Raw genomic sequence first — 15,783 nt, forward strand, 5'->3', positions numbered from 1 at the left:
AGAAGATTGTTTACTTGTAATCTCATGCACTTTCTCTGAAGATGACATGCAACATACATATATATGCATATGTATACGTGTGTGTGTGTGTGTGTGTGTGTGTGTGTGTGTGTGTCAGTCTTATTCTCTTAGGAATCAAAGGGAAATTTCTGATTATTAATTTTGTTTCTTGCCAGGCCTGGGGCTTGAATTCAGGAACTGACCACTGTCTAGGCTTTCTCAAGGCTAGAGGTCTACTACTTGAGCCAGAGCACCACTTTCAGCTTTTTCTATGTATGTGGTACCGAAGAATCAAAGCACTCCAGCACTAGGCCAAACTCCCGGCCCTGAATATTAAATTTTCAGTTAAATTACACATTGTTCCTTCTATCTTTGCTACTAGAAATTTAAATTATACCTCATCACCTGTGAGACAGTGCCGACATAGAAAAGCTAAACTACATTCCAAAAACATCCTAAAAGTGACTCATTAGTATTCTGGCAAAGTTATAACTTCTCTTCATCTCTCAGAATCTTAAATGTTTCTGTCTCTCGAGTATTTCATTCAACAAGTACACATTATCTACAGAACTGTAATGTTTCGGAGAGTGCCTAACACTTCATTAGAAATCTGGACCTGCTCTGTTATGTTATATACACTGCAAATGTGTACATAACAAAATTGGTTTACACTTGACCTTTCATAAACATTATCAAATGTATAAAATGAAGTATATCTGCCCTGCATTTTCCCAGCATTTTTCTAAGTCTAATTAAATGCTTTCAAATGAAACCCAACTATATTAGTGACACTGAATTTTATTTTATATTATAACAGGGGCTTTTATTTTTTTAGATTTACATATCTAAAAATAATCTACTGAAAGTGACACTGAATTTTGTGACACCACTGCACTGCCCCCGTCACTTTTTCCCCACACATGCTCCTGTGTCCTGTTTTGTTGTTACTGAATGTGAGTGCTTGTTTTCATCCCCACCTGCTCCATATTTCTCTTATACCCACCACTTCCCTGCCATCATATTCAGATCAGGTACTTACTTCTTCCATTCTGTAAAAGGGAGTGTTCAGGTCATCAGAGCTCAACAGATAGGAATGAAGTCAGCTACACGCTTTCTGTGCTAGCTTTTGTTCTATGATTTACAGAAACTTATTAGGAAGGATGGCACCTTTAACCTTCTATCCTGGAGCATCTGTCCAGCTGGCTGCACATTTCAAAGCATGACTGGCACAACGGATGCAGTTTGTGAAGGAGTGCTTGCTGATCCTTGCCAGGAGCTGTGCAGCGCGAGAGAGTGCTCCAGCTTCTCCTGCAGGGCTCTCACCTGCTTCACTTGATCTTCACAGCTATCCACATCTGAAACTATATCACCTCATCCCTAGACTACCGCAACAACTGCCCATCAGACCATCATCTCTCCTGCCTGGCTTCCACCTGCAACAAATCCTAGCCACCACTAACTGCCCAGGTTAGTCTTCCCAGACTACCAGCTTCATTATGCTACTCTTATGCTCCAAAATGTTCCCTGAAGATGCCTAGAAATGAAGTCAGAATTCCCTGGACAGCCTTCCTCTCACATCCAGCACTGCCCATGACAGCCATCAAATCACACACTCAACCAAGGTAAGCTCATCTGCTGGTGTCAGTCTGATGCACGTTTTCAAGCTTCCCTCCACCTGAAACACTTCTTACGCCCTCTATCAAACTGAAGTCTAAGTCACCCTTTAGTTATTTTCCAGGATCCAGTGCCCAACTGCTCCAATTCTTACTGTTAAGTACACATGAAACACAGCAGAATGACTCCAGAAAACAGAATCCAGAAGTGACCCTCGTTTGGGCAAGTAATTACTGACTATATAACTTTGAAAAACTGCTTCTGTTAGCAGAGGATCTGCTTTTAAAACTAGGGCTGGGAGAAGCTGGGGATGTACCTTAGTGGGAGAGCACTTGCAGGAGGTCTTAGCATTAGCACCAGAAAACACAAATGAACAGAGGGCTGAGAAATTACTCAAGTTAGGATGGCGTTGTGATGACCAAATGAGATCATGCCTGCCATCATCACTGTTATGCTGAAAGTGAGCATCAGGGCATGTCCTTCCCACCATTCTCTGACGACTCTACTGGAGGTGCCATTCCCCAATTACACAGGTGAGAAAACAAGGACAAAGAAAACACGGAGACTGACACATCACAGTGGCTCAAGTGCGTAGTAGTGTGTGAGTGACCATGTGTTTGTGTGAAATTCCTTCCTGTGTCACCTTTGTGTTGGTCCTGGGGCTTGGACTCAGGGCCTGGTTGCTGTCCCTGAACTTATTTCTTCGAGGCTATCTCGCAACCCCTTGAACCACAGCTCCACATCCAACTTTTTATGTGGTGGTTAACTGGAAGAATCTCACAGATTTTCCTGCCTGGGCTGTCTTCAAACCATGATCCTCAGATCTCGACTTGGTGAGTAGCTAGGGTTACAGGTATTGAGGTACCAGTGAGTGGCCTGCTTTCACTTACATCACTTATTTATTCTGTTTGTTTGTCATTGTTGTTGTCAGTCCTAGGGCTTGAACTCTGGGCCTGGGCGCTATCCCTGAGCTCTTCAGCTCAAGACTATCACCCTACCCCTTGAGCCACAGTGCCATTTTCAGCATTTTTTTATAACACCATTCCTGTACATGTCTACCCTACAGAGAAATGATTCCTGGAACACATTAGACTTTCCCTGTTATTCTACCATTCATCTCTCAAGTTGAAGAATACAACTTTGGTTATTCCCCTCCATTTGTACCAATTAGTATACGGTACATGATAGGAACTAAGAGCTCACAGCAAACCAAGATGAACTGATTTCACCTAAGGAATCAAAATAATGATGGCAAGACCCATGACAGACTATTGTCATTTGCCAAAACTGGTTTGCTTTTCTTCCAGAGATTGCAGCCACATATTATTTCCCAACCTCCTTTGTAGTTAGGTATAATTACATGACCAAATTCCTGCCGATGGAAAACAAATATGAGCCAATGCCAAGCTGGTTTGTTAAAACTCCAAGCACACCTGCCTACCTTCTGCCCTCCTCTTGCACTATCTGTGGAGTGGGCAGGCAACTCCCAAGGTGACCTGACAGCCACCGAGCTGGACTCAGGAATAAATGCCCTACCCCACAGAGATCAAACCTACCTACTTTATAGAGTGCTCTCTGAGCCAGACCTACATTTGACTTTACTTGAATAAATACATGCTTTAGGAATCTTGTTAGTTAATATATTCTTCTAATAAATGCAAAGCAGAAGGCCCTTTTTTAGGTTTGAATAAAGCATTTGTTCAGTAAGTAAAACAACCACATTTTTGGGTAGCACTTACTGGCATAGTGGGGTACATTGGGGGCTGTATGAAAAAGCTTGTGGATTCCATGCCCACAGTAGCTTCGAACAACTGAAAATCCACTTGCTTGGGCATGCTTCTGAATAATGTTTCCTAATTCTCTGTATCGAACACCAGGCTTCACTGGAAGGAAGAGAACAGATCCATGATAAAGATGTTAACATGCATATGCCTTCCCACCTGAGCTTAAAGGTGAGGAAATCCAGCCTGACCTGCATCGATAGCTTGCATCAGACACTCATACGTCGTCTGGACTAGTTTCCGTGCTCCTTCGTCAACATCTCCGACAAAAAACGTCTCGTTCAGGTCTCCATGATAACCATTGCGATAAAGAGTGATGTCCACTGCAAGACAATGTGCAAACAAAAAGACCACTTCAACATAAACCTTAGTTTTTCCAACATCACAGCATCAAGCCCTCAAGGAAATGGTCACTTCTGCATCTTCAAATGATACACCAGAGAACACAAGCTATCTATCAAAGCTCCTTGAAGACAGGGAAACTAAACTCATTGTGGAGAGAAGAAACACAGCCAAGCAGCAGCACAAGAGCTGGTGGCTTTTATTCTCTTAAGGACATTATTTGCAGCAAGAGAAAAATGCATGTGGGATACAATTATGAAAGACAGAATAAATAACATTTCATTAACAAGTATGATCCATTTTGACACTAAATAGGAAATAGTATTTTCATTTAGTATCTTTAACAAGTTTTTTCCTCCTAGGGGTAGGAAATCTGCAATTACACATTTATTTTGTTAAAGCTCATTTTGCCTTTCATTTGTTTGTGAATACTCATCCTTCCCTGTCCTGATATACAAAAATACAGACTACTACTATAACTCTAAATAAACATTAAATCAGTAGTTATACTATGATTTGCAGTCAACTTCCAATACTGCAGCACAACATACATCCTGAAAAACTTCATATACTGTACATGTAATAAAAACGTAACAGGTATAGCCATGTGCCAGTAAGGCACACCTGTAATCTTAGTTATTCAGGAGGTTGAGATTCAGAGGACTGTGATTCAGGAAGAAAAGTTTTCAAGCTCCATCTCCAAAATAATCAGGAAAATGCCAGGCTGCAGCCATGTCTCATATGGTAGAGGACCAGCTGAGCAAGTAAGAAGCCCTAAATTCAAATTCCAGCACCATCAAAAAGAAGTTTATATGAAAGAATAAGGTTGGTCTCAAAACCTATGGAACTCTGTATAAACAGCTAACCTAACTAAAAGCAGTTCCAGTGATAATAAAAAAAAAAATAGCGCTACAGTTAAATTTCTTCTACTCATACCCAGTACCGCAATTGGTCCATTTTGGTTAGAACTAGTACTCAAGCTCAATTACTCAGATTGCTTTAAGATCTCCCCAAAAAAGACTACTTTCATTAATATTTAAAAAAAATAGCCAGGTGCAGTGGCTCTCGCCTATAATCATAGATACTCGGGAGGCTGAGATCCGAGGATCTCGGTTCAAAGCCAGTCCAGGTACTAAAGTCCATGAAACTCTTACCTCCAATTAACCACCAGAAAACCAAAAGTGGCAATGTGGCTCAAGGGGTAGTGTGGTACTCTTGAGCTGTCAGGGACAGGCCCCACGGCTGACTAACAATAAATAAATATTTATGGTTTATGGTCCAGTATTGCTGTGTCTGACTTTGGTACCTGGTATACTGTGTATACATTTATTTGAATTAGAGAAGGGAAGGGGGAAAACAAGATGATAAGACAAAGGACAAAGGGAGAACCAATGTAACAGCGATATGCACAAGATAATATATTGGGAATTAACTCTCCAACTTGGTAGGGGTTAGTGGAAGGAAAATGAGAGAATAACACATGAGAAGGGGTAATAATGTTCAAGAAGTAATGTACTCACTACCTTACGAATGTAACTGTAACCCCTCTATATATCACCCTGACAATAATATAAAATTTAAAAAAATATATACCAGCTAAAGCCAGGCACCAGTGGCTCAGTCCTATAATTCTAGCTATATAGGAAGCTAAGATCTATGGAGAACAGTTCAAAACCAACCAGGGCAGGGAAGTCGAGTCTGTGATTATTTCCATTAATCTATCTTCAACAAAAGCCAGAGTGGAGCTCTTCCTCAAGTAGTGGAACACTAGCCGTGAGCATAGCAAGACAGTGCCCAGGCCCTACATTCTAGCCCGAGTAGTGAGACAAAAACAAAACTCCTAAGTGGAACTTCTCGATACTGCTCTTCATTCACAGGAAAGGGTCTTTGAAGCATGTAAGACAGTACAGCACAAAAGTCTTTAAAACCATTTCACTCAAGGAATTCTTAGCTCTTAAGGTCTTCATGTATTACAAAGTGTTTCTCTCTGGTAAGAAAGCCTGCCTTTATCTTTTGAAACCATTACTGGCCACGAAATAACTACACTATATTCAATAGTACTTTCACATATTATTCTTATCTTTCACTTATTTACCAATCATATATGAAATAGACCTTGAGGAAATAACGCTATACTATATGTATCCTAGAAGCAACATACACAGAACCACTAAAAAAAAAAAAAAAAAAAAAAAAAGTCAGGTTTTACAGATTTCACAGTGCTATCAAATTTAACAGGGAGAAGTCATTAAGTACATGAAGCAAGTCAGGAAAAGCCAAACCTTGGCTGTTTCTTTTCCCATGCCGACCAGGCTGCACTTATATATTTCTTACCATTAACAATATCACCTTCTTGCAAAGGCCTTCTGTCTGGAATTCCATGGCAGATGACTTCATTCACTGAGGTACAACAAGACTTTGGGAAATTGTAATAATTCAAGGGAGAAGGATAGCAATTTCTTGCAATGCATGCCTAGAATAAATTAAAATTCAGAGAAATTGTTTAGAATATGCAAAAGGAAAATACCTATATACAATTCACTAGATTTTAACATGAAAAAAACTGAATAGATGTTATTACAAAGAACTTAATGACTTCATGTTTTCTCTTAAAATACTAGGGAGTATTTATTATCTCTTATGTATGTATTCATGGGGAGAAGAAAGAGAGAGGGAGAGAATTTTATATTTTCTTTGTTCATTTTGAGATAGCATCTCACTTTATTATTTAAGTTGCTCATGAATTCATGAGCTCAAGGAGGGCTCCTGCCTCAGTCTCCTCATCTGGCTCGTATATAAACAGTATGTAACAGGGTTTAAACCAGTCAGATACAGTGTATGCTAGCCATTTTACTAATATTTATGCAAAAGAGAAGCAAATTCACATGTTTTACATATATACATGCTACTATATGAAGATTCTACTTTTTTGATGGGTTCATTTTTCTTTTCTTTCTGTTCCTTTGAAACAAGTTCTCTGAAGATCAGGCTGACCTGGAATTTGTCATCCCCCTACATCAGCCTCCTGAGCCTTGTAATACAAGCAGTACTACTGCACCCAGCTTGAAGGGTCTACTTTAGAATGAACCACACTCCTTAAATACATTAAGTAAAAAGATAATATTCAAAGTAAATACTAATAAGCACTTTTGATATAATTATAATTATTTTATGTACATACAAGTACATATCCCTATAGGCAGAAATCTGAATACCAGTGTAATTAGGAAATGACAAAGTACTTCCTGAGGCATTGGTAATCATGCTATTCGGCAGAACAAAGGACCTCTGAAACAACATGATCAAGTTTCCGGAACAAGTCTTACTTATTTGGTGTTTTCCCACAGGGCTAATCACAACACAAAGAATTTGTTTCCACACTGCCACAGTCCTCAAGTTAAAATTTTTCAAATCATTGTATAAAAAGTACCCGTGGAATATACTGTAATTTTACTAGCAATTCTACTATAATTGGAAAACTTAATTGATTTGATATTTCCTCAATTATTTAAAAAGAAAAAGTCATATAACCAAGAATGATCTCCATATTCAGGATATACCTTCCTATACATCTCACAGCAGGATCACAGTATATAGGATTAAAAAAACAGCTGCCTGGAGCTGGGAGTGTGGCCTAGTGGTTGAGTGCTTGCTTACCATAAAGACCAGGGTTCAATTCCTCGGTACCACATACATAGAAAAAACGCGGAAGTGGTGCTATAGCTCAAGTGGTAGAGCTCTAGCCTTGAGAAAGTCCAAGGATAGTGCTCCGGCCCTGAGCTTAAGCCCAGGACTGGCAAAAAAAAGTGGGGGGGAACAAACATCAAAATCTTTCAGCAATGGCTTCCCCACTTACAATGCCCTCACCAAGCAGGAAAGTACCTAAAATCCAGTTTCTTCCTCACCACAGAACATCAGATAAAAACACTAACTGACTAGATCGTTATAACTTACAGTTGATCACTCCCATTTTATGTTATTTAATTGTGAACAATCTATCCATATAATATGTGCACTCAATTATTTTTTTTTAAAAATTCATGGGCTCTAAAAAAAAAAAGAAAAAAGAAAAAAAAGTGGGGGGTGGTCTGGGTGTGGTGACATATGCTTGTAATCCTAGCACTTGAGAGGCAAAGAGACAGGAGGGTCACAGGTCACTCTGGGTACAAGGTAGGACTCCATCTTAAAAAGAAGAAAAACCTTGTTTGTTAAACATGTCATTTGAAATATGACGTAAAAATCAATGTTAAATTCCTTAATAATATATATATATAAATAAAATAAGCCGGAAAGAAAAAAAAGAAAAGAAAAAAGACATCCCTTTATCATGTTTCACAAATATTTATCTGACCTGTACACTGTCTCAGCTTGTTAGGGAGATGGAGTAAACATTGCTGCTTCTAGTCAAACTTCAGAGTTAGATTCTTTACTCTTGAGTATTTTCTGAACATTTGGTATAGGTAGCAGCAATGACTTAAAGAGCTAATAAAATTAAACATTCCATAAAATTGAACTAAAGTCTGGATCGTTCAGAAACCCAGCACCTCACCCCACGGAGGAACTGAAGACGGCGCAGCACTACAGTAGCACAGGCATCATCAGGGCCTCTTGGAGGACCAATTCCAGAACACACCACGGAATACCAAAACCGTGTGTTCCAACAGCACACAGAATTTTTGTTAGTTTCTTATTATCTCTGGGTTTATTTTTGGTTTTGTTTCCTTTGTGACAAATTCTGTACATACTCAAGTCTCATACAAATTCAAATAACCTTGGTATATCTGCCCCTCACTTTTTTTTTTTTTTTTTTTTTTTTTGCCAGTCCTGGGCTTGAGCTCACGGCCTGAGCACTGTCCTTAAACTTTCTCAAGGCCGGAGCTCTACCACTTGAGCCACAGCACCACTTCTAGCTTTTTTCTGTGTATGTGGTACCAAAGAATCAAACCCGGCTCTTCATGTATGCTAAGCAAGCATTCTACCACTAGGCCAAACTCCCAGCCCTCTGCCCCTCACTTTTAAATCATCTCTGTATCACTTATAATACTAGGAGTGTGCATACACACGTTATTGTTTACAGTAGTGGCAAGAAAAGCATCTTCAATCTGCAGCTGCCTGAGTCCACAGATGCCTAATATCTTGCTTCCCATATTTTAAGTGAAGCAAAAATTGACTTTTGTTAGCTTAACCAAGGTACTTTAAACATTGAAAACTTAAGTCAAACATCAAATGACTTGAATCTTTCTTCCAAAGTAAAAAAGTAACATTCTTACTAAGTGTACAGCATGATCAATTTCTTCAGTAGTTACGCCTGGTTTAATCATGCCAGCAGCGATATCCAAAACTTCTCTAGCAAGCTGGAAAAGGGGAGAGCAGTACACTCAAACAAACAGAAAAAGAATCTATTATATATTACATATTATACTATATTATATAGTATATTATATTATACTAGTTAATATTACATATTAACTAGTAGAGTTAATTTTTCCTTCAAAATGTTTTGCATCAAACATATTAATCATTACAAACATAACAAAATGTATTATGTGTGTACATAAGCTTACATAAAAACTGGGCCAAGCTCATTTACTAATAAGTAAGCCTGAATGATTTCCATAAGAAAATAAACATGGTAAATTATCTACATAATAGTTAACTCTCCCAATTCTATAATGGCAAAGGTTAGAGGAAAATAGGATATATGAATGTTCTTCCTCATAAAATTATAGCAAAATGAAAGGGACATAAAGTTCTCCAGATTATAAACAAAAACTTAGTATCAAGTCACTTTTAAAGTGTTGAAAAAACCCATATACGTCACTTCTGAATGAAGAGTATAGAATATTTTCCCTTAGAAAATGGTAAACAGATGATTTTGCCTCTTTAACACCAAGCACTTTTAGATACTTCACCAAGTGTAACCCTCACACTGACATCCATGAAAATAAAAGGCCAAAATATCATAAAAACATGGTTGTTTTAAAAAGAAACACAACTATCAACCAATTTTATAAACTACTTGCCATATTAATTCCCAAAAGGCTATTTAAGTAGAAAACAGCTAGTATATGACGTTATATACTAACAGCAGTTTATAGTATGGCCAGTCATAGTCTGACAATGTAATATTTGACACATTTATAAGTCAGTATATCTAAGAACTTTTTGAATAGCTTGTACCCAAGATGAACTCTTACCCTACATACAAGTCGCATCCCTTCTATATCTTCAGAGGAGAGTAATTTAATCTGAGAAGTACCTTTAAGAGCCTGTTCAGATTCAGACATTCCTGAAACGGAACATAAAACCAAAACAAATGAAACACACAGAATTTATTAGCATAATTCTATCACTGGTCATCTCACACACACTGCCAGGTCTAGGTTAGTTATTTTGAAAAAGCATTTTTAATATGAAAAAGAAATCTGCTAAACAAATTGAAGGGAGAATTCTAAAGGACTGCTAATTTGGAATGTACCAGGAATGAATCACTATTTATAGATTATTTATTATATTCCAGGAAATGTGATGAAGACAAAAACAATTTATAAATTGCTTTGCAAATATCCCATGAAGTATTTATATACTCATGAAGCAACTATATACCAACAACTAATCAGTTTCACTACTTCTATGGAACATCAACCTAATCAATATTTCTCAAACTCTAGTTTATGACCTTTTACTGGATTGTAAGTAACATTTTAAAGTACAAATGGAATAGAAATGATTAAATTCTATAATAAAAACCATGGGAAGAGAAATGTTTTTAACTTATATACACACATACACAGTTCGTATTATAAGCCTATTCTTCATTCTGGTCACAAAGAAATTTGAAATATATTATGTCCTAATAATCTTCATTAATAAAAAATTCATCTAACGTAATTACTCATTACATTTAAAATAAATAAAGTTAATGTAGCAACTGTTCAAGTCTAAATATTTACACGTAATGAATCATCAACTAATCTTGTTTATAAACACTGATGGAGAAAGTCCAAAAGTACGCTACCAAATAGAATTAAAAACCAACAACAACCCACAATCACCATGACTTCAGCAAGATTCAAGCAGAAGGCAGGCAGAGCTCAAGACTGGTAAGTAATCATCTACAGAAGACAATCTACTACCCTAACACAGCAAAAAGAAATCTGGAACCAGGAAGCACCACCATAGAATGGCTGCCACCGGCTCTGCTACAAACACGTCTAGCAGTACAAAAGACAAAGAAATACAACACATGCGATATAAAACAGGAAATATAAAACAATTTCAGGTATTATTATCTGTCCTTCCAGCAGAATAATCATCTGAAACTCAGAAAGCTAGCATCAGATCAAGTAAACACAGCATTCAGTAATTTTTCCACAATATAAAATAAGCGAAACATTACAGAACAATGAAAAACAATGAAAAAGAAGTACCCAAAAAGAACTTAACAGTGAAAGATTTTCAAAAAGAAAATCTGAGCTGGCGGCAGCTCATGCCTGTAATCCTAGCTACTCAGGAGGCTGAGATCTGAGAATTACGGTTCAAAGCCAGCCCAGGCACTAAAGAATGTGAGACTCTTATCTCCAATTAACCACCAGAAAATGGGAAGTGGCACTGTGGCTCAAGGGATAGAGCAGTAACCTTGAGCTGAAGAGCTCAGGGACGGCACCCAGGCCCAGAGTTCAAGCCCCATGACCAACCAAAAAAAAAAACCTGAAAACATCATTGAGAAATATAAAGGAATGCTTATATAATAAAGAAAAACAAACCTGTTCTTGGATAGAAAAAGTCAACGTGGTCAAGGTAGAGATGCCTACAAAATTTATCTATAAATATAATGCTATCATAATAAAAATGCCAACCAGGTATTTTGGGGAACCAACACTAGCTGGCTACTAATTCATACAGAATAAGCTTTCAATAGTAGCTAAGAAGGGAGAGGATACAGGGGAATAAGACTGATGCAAACATAAGGTAAATATATACAGAAATAGAACAATGAAACCCCTCTCAGTATAACTAATGTACGCTAACAAAATAAAATAAGAATAGCCAGGAAAACTGGAGAAGAGGAAAGGCAAGGCCTGGAGGCTGCTGGAAGGGAAAAACGGTCTGTAGCTGTACCAGAGTCTGACACAGAGTAATAGGAGTATATGTCCTCACAGTCCTCATACTGTCTCCACTTCCCATTTCTCAGTAACATTCCAAACTACTATCTTTCTTCATACCTAGCATTATCTATAATAGAGAAGACTACAGAAGCCATTTCAAAACATTGGAAGTGTTCAAATGGAGTAACACATGAACGTAGCTACTACTGCGGAACCCTCCTCCTGCTCCTCCTCCGCTTCCTCACGGCTACATTACATCCCCTTACTAGCAACTCCATCATGCCCACTGTCCAAGTCTGCAGCAAACTTGACCTCAGGACTCTGGGGCACAATCTTCCTTCATAAGGTGATGAAAAAAGGATAATATCAAAACTGCTTTAGTTTTCCTCCATCTAGTATTGTTCTGAGTACAGTTTTTGCTTAGCAATGATGTACTGTTTAAGAACTAGATTGATTTCTAATGGTAGGGAAGGCTCTAGTTCTCCTAAATGCCTTGCTGTGCCTAAGCAAATAGCATGCCCATTCATTCCAAGCTCAGCAATGATAGCTTCCTACAAGAAAAGCACTCCTCTCCTGTGCAGCTGCCTTCAAGTCTACATGGTAAAAATTCAGGGCTTACCTAGGGGATGATCAGCATAATCTGGTCTCTGAATGTAACTTGGCACCGGCCTTGTTGGCATCTGAAAACAACAAGGAGATGAGTGAAAATCTATTCACTAGATGCAACTGGAGGAAACATCAAGGAACTAGTTCAAGTAAAGGCTTTACATGGGCAAGTTTTTCATGGACACCTTAGATACCCTATGTCTACTACATTAAGCTTAGGAATTACTTTCCTAGTATGAATGCTACCCCTTCACATTTAAGATAGGAAGAGAACAGTCAAGGCCATCCATCAGTGATTTAAGATTATATCTAGCTAGGCACTGGTAGCTCATACCTGTAATCCTAGCTACTGTGAGGATCACAGTTTGAAGCCAGCCAGGGGAAGGAGGGAGGGAGGAAGGGGCAGGCAAGTGAATCATCAGAAAAATAATTTAAATATTTAAGGATAACCAATTTCAACACAAGTGAACCCCTATGTTAAAACTCTTAAGTCGGGTGTTATCTCATATCTGTAAGCCAAACCTTTGGGAAGCTGAGTCAGGAAGGCTGTTGAGTTCAAGATGAACTTTGATTATACAGTGAGAGCCTGTCTCAGAAAAGCCAACTGCAGTGGCTTAAATCTAGAAGCCTAACTACATGGGCAGGAGAGACTGGGAAGACAGGGTTGAGGCCAGCCTGGGTTTTTAAAGTTTATGAAACCCCATCTTAACCAATAAAAACTGAAATGTGGTGGTACATGGCTACAGTAAATATAAATAGGAGAGTCATAGTCCAGGATGGCCCGGTTAGAAATTCAAAACTATTTAAAAAATAATACAGAAAGGGCTAGGGGTATATCTCAAGTAGCAGAATGCATCATTCAGAACGTGCATGTGCCGGGTAGAATGAATATGTGTCAGTAGAATGCACTCTCTCCATTTCATACCCCGGTTCCAGGACTCAATTCCTGTGTACCACACACATAAAAAAAGTTAGAAGTGGTGCTGTGGCTCAACTGATAGAGCTCTAACCCAAGGACAGTATTCAGGCCCTGAGTTCAAGCCCCAGGATTGGGGAGGGTGGGAAACCTGGCACCACAAAACTTGGTGGAGGAAGGGGACAAGAGATAAGATCATATCTCAAAAGAACAAGCTGGGCATGGCAGGGCACACCTATAAGCCTAGCTCCTCAGAAAGCAGAGGTAGGAAGATTGAGATCCAAAGCTGGCAAAGGTAAGATCCTATTTGAAAGATAATTAAAGCAAAAATGCATGGGGGAAGGAAGTACAGCAGAAGTGATAGAGTGTTTGCCTAAAAACTGTGAAGTCCCAAATTCAATTCTCAATACTGCCTCCTTCAAATAAATTGCTTGACAAATACATAATACACATCAATTAAGAATCACAGTAAAGGGGCCGGGAGTTTGGCCTAGTGGTTAAAGTGCTTGCCTAGCATGCATGAAGACCCAGGTTCGATTCCTCGGTACCACATACATAGATTAAAAAAAAGCCAGAAATGGTGCTGAGGCTCAAGCGGTAGAGCTCTAGCCTTGAGAAAGTCCAAGGACAGTGCTTAGGCCCTGAGCTCAAGCCCAGGACTGGCAAAAAAAAAAAAAAAAAAAGAATCACAGTAAAAAACCTCTTTGCACATTTAACTTAAAAAAAAAAAAAAGACTAGAGCACTTGCCCAAGGCTTCAAGACTTGAAGTTCAAGCTCAGTATCTCTCTCTCATACACACACATACCTCTACATTTGAGTCCTACCTGCCAAGAGCCCAGAAAGGACTAGAATGGCAGAAAAGCCAGTTATTTAAAAAAAAAGAAAGAAAAACACTTTAAAGAAGTGCTAATATAACTACCATCATGCTAACCAGAATCTATTCAACCTTACCCATTCTCCCCCCTTCTCCCTCCCTACCCCTTACCTCCATCCCTCCCCGCCTCTCTCTCTTTGCCAGTCCTGGGGCTTAAACTCAGGACCTGGGTACTGTCCTTGGACACTCTTTTCTCAAGGTTAGTGCTCTGCCACTTGAGCCATAGCACCACTTCAGGCTTTTTCTGTGTTTGTGGTACCAAGGATTTGAACCCAGGGCTTCCTGTATGCAAGGTGAGCACTCTACCACTAGGCTATGCTCCCAGCCTGATCCATTCTCTTTTTTTATGGTTTTCCTCTTTTCATGTAAAACTAACCATTTCTTCCATGACTGACTACCCTACTAAACTTCCAAGTACTGCACCATCAGGGATAAAGAGCTGGAATGGAAGTTTTTTTGTGAATAAAATCCTATTAATATGGCTCAATGCTAAAATCCAAATTACAGGTACCTCTCTCAGGAAATGAAAACTGAAAAAAAAAGGTTAGATTATTTTACCTTGTTTACTCACCAGGGGATAATGTGGTCTGAGTTTGCCAGTATAGCGGTAGCCTGTCCATGGGTCTGTGTTAATATCCCCTTCCACAGTCCAGGACGATACCTCTCTCTTAGCCTTTTCATCTTCTGTGAGAGGAGAGGTGGGCACGGAGAGAAGCAGGGAGAAGAGAAAGGAATCCCTCAGAGTCAAGCATAGCAGTACACTACAGTGCTTACTCAGTTAAAAAATAAGTCAGAATGCCCAGTATAAAACTCTAGCAAACCTCCACCACAAGCAGAATCACTGTTTTACTGCTGTAGTCACAACCTTCAGAACTCCAGCGAACCTCATATTCCTGGCTCAATTTTCGTGTTCATAGTTGGCAGGCTACCACTTGAGCCACACCTCTACTTCCAACTTTTATCCTGGTTAATTAGAGATTAATCTGAGACTCTCCAATTAATCAGCAGTCTCTCAGACATGAATTACTAGACTGGCTTCAGAGTTCAACATCCTGAGTAGCTAGGATTACAGGTGTGAGCCACTAGAACCAAGCTAGAAGTTCACTTCAAAATACCAAATGGAAAGTGAGGCATCAGGGCATATGCCTGAAATCCCAGTACTCACAGGCTGAGGCAATAGGCATGATACCACAGGAAACTGGCTCCAGAACCTCCCCTGGAAGCACAAGCATTTACACGTACTTACATACATCTTTCCCACATATTTCATTTCTAGATTATGTGAAATGCCTAAAATCATATAAATTCTATGGGAACTGTGGGCTTTCTGTATGGTCTAGGAAACAAGGACAACAAAAAGTCTGTACCAATCTGGGAGTTTGGCCTAGTGGTGGAGTGCTTGCCTAGCATGCATGACAGCCAGGGTTCAATTCCTCGGTACCGCATACATAGAAAAAAGCCAGAAGTGGTACTGTGGCTCAAGTGGTAGAACTCTAGCCTTGAGAAAAGCCCATAGACAGTGCTTAGGCCCTGAGGTCAAG

The 15,783-nt window shown here is 39.1% G+C and overlaps 1 protein-coding gene across 2 annotated transcripts in view; it reads right to left on the reverse strand.

The window, feature by feature from the left end:
• Positions 1–15,783, reverse strand: part of Metap1 (methionyl aminopeptidase 1) — a 51,237-nt gene that overhangs the window by 3,401 nt on the left and 32,053 nt on the right. For both annotated transcript variants that reach the window (XM_090356780.1, XM_090356779.1), the window contains exons 3-9: positions 14,814–14,926; positions 12,465–12,525; positions 9,935–10,026; positions 9,008–9,091; positions 6,072–6,210; positions 3,587–3,718; positions 3,354–3,497 (exon numbers count right to left, since the gene is read on the reverse strand). In XM_090356780.1, coding sequence (XP_090212906.1) covers positions 3,354–3,497; positions 3,587–3,718; positions 6,072–6,210; positions 9,008–9,091; positions 9,935–10,026; positions 12,465–12,525; positions 14,814–14,926 — 765 coding nt within the window. The remainder of the gene's footprint in view (positions 1–3,353; positions 3,498–3,586; positions 3,719–6,071; positions 6,211–9,007; positions 9,092–9,934; positions 10,027–12,464; positions 12,526–14,813; positions 14,927–15,783) is intronic.

The sequence above is a fragment of the Megascapheus bottae genome, chromosome 23 (assembly GCF_031878675.1).
Source record: "Megascapheus bottae isolate mThoBot1 chromosome 23, mThoBot2.hap1, whole genome shotgun sequence".
NCBI classification, from domain to species: Eukaryota; Metazoa; Chordata; class Mammalia; order Rodentia; family Geomyidae; genus Megascapheus; species Megascapheus bottae.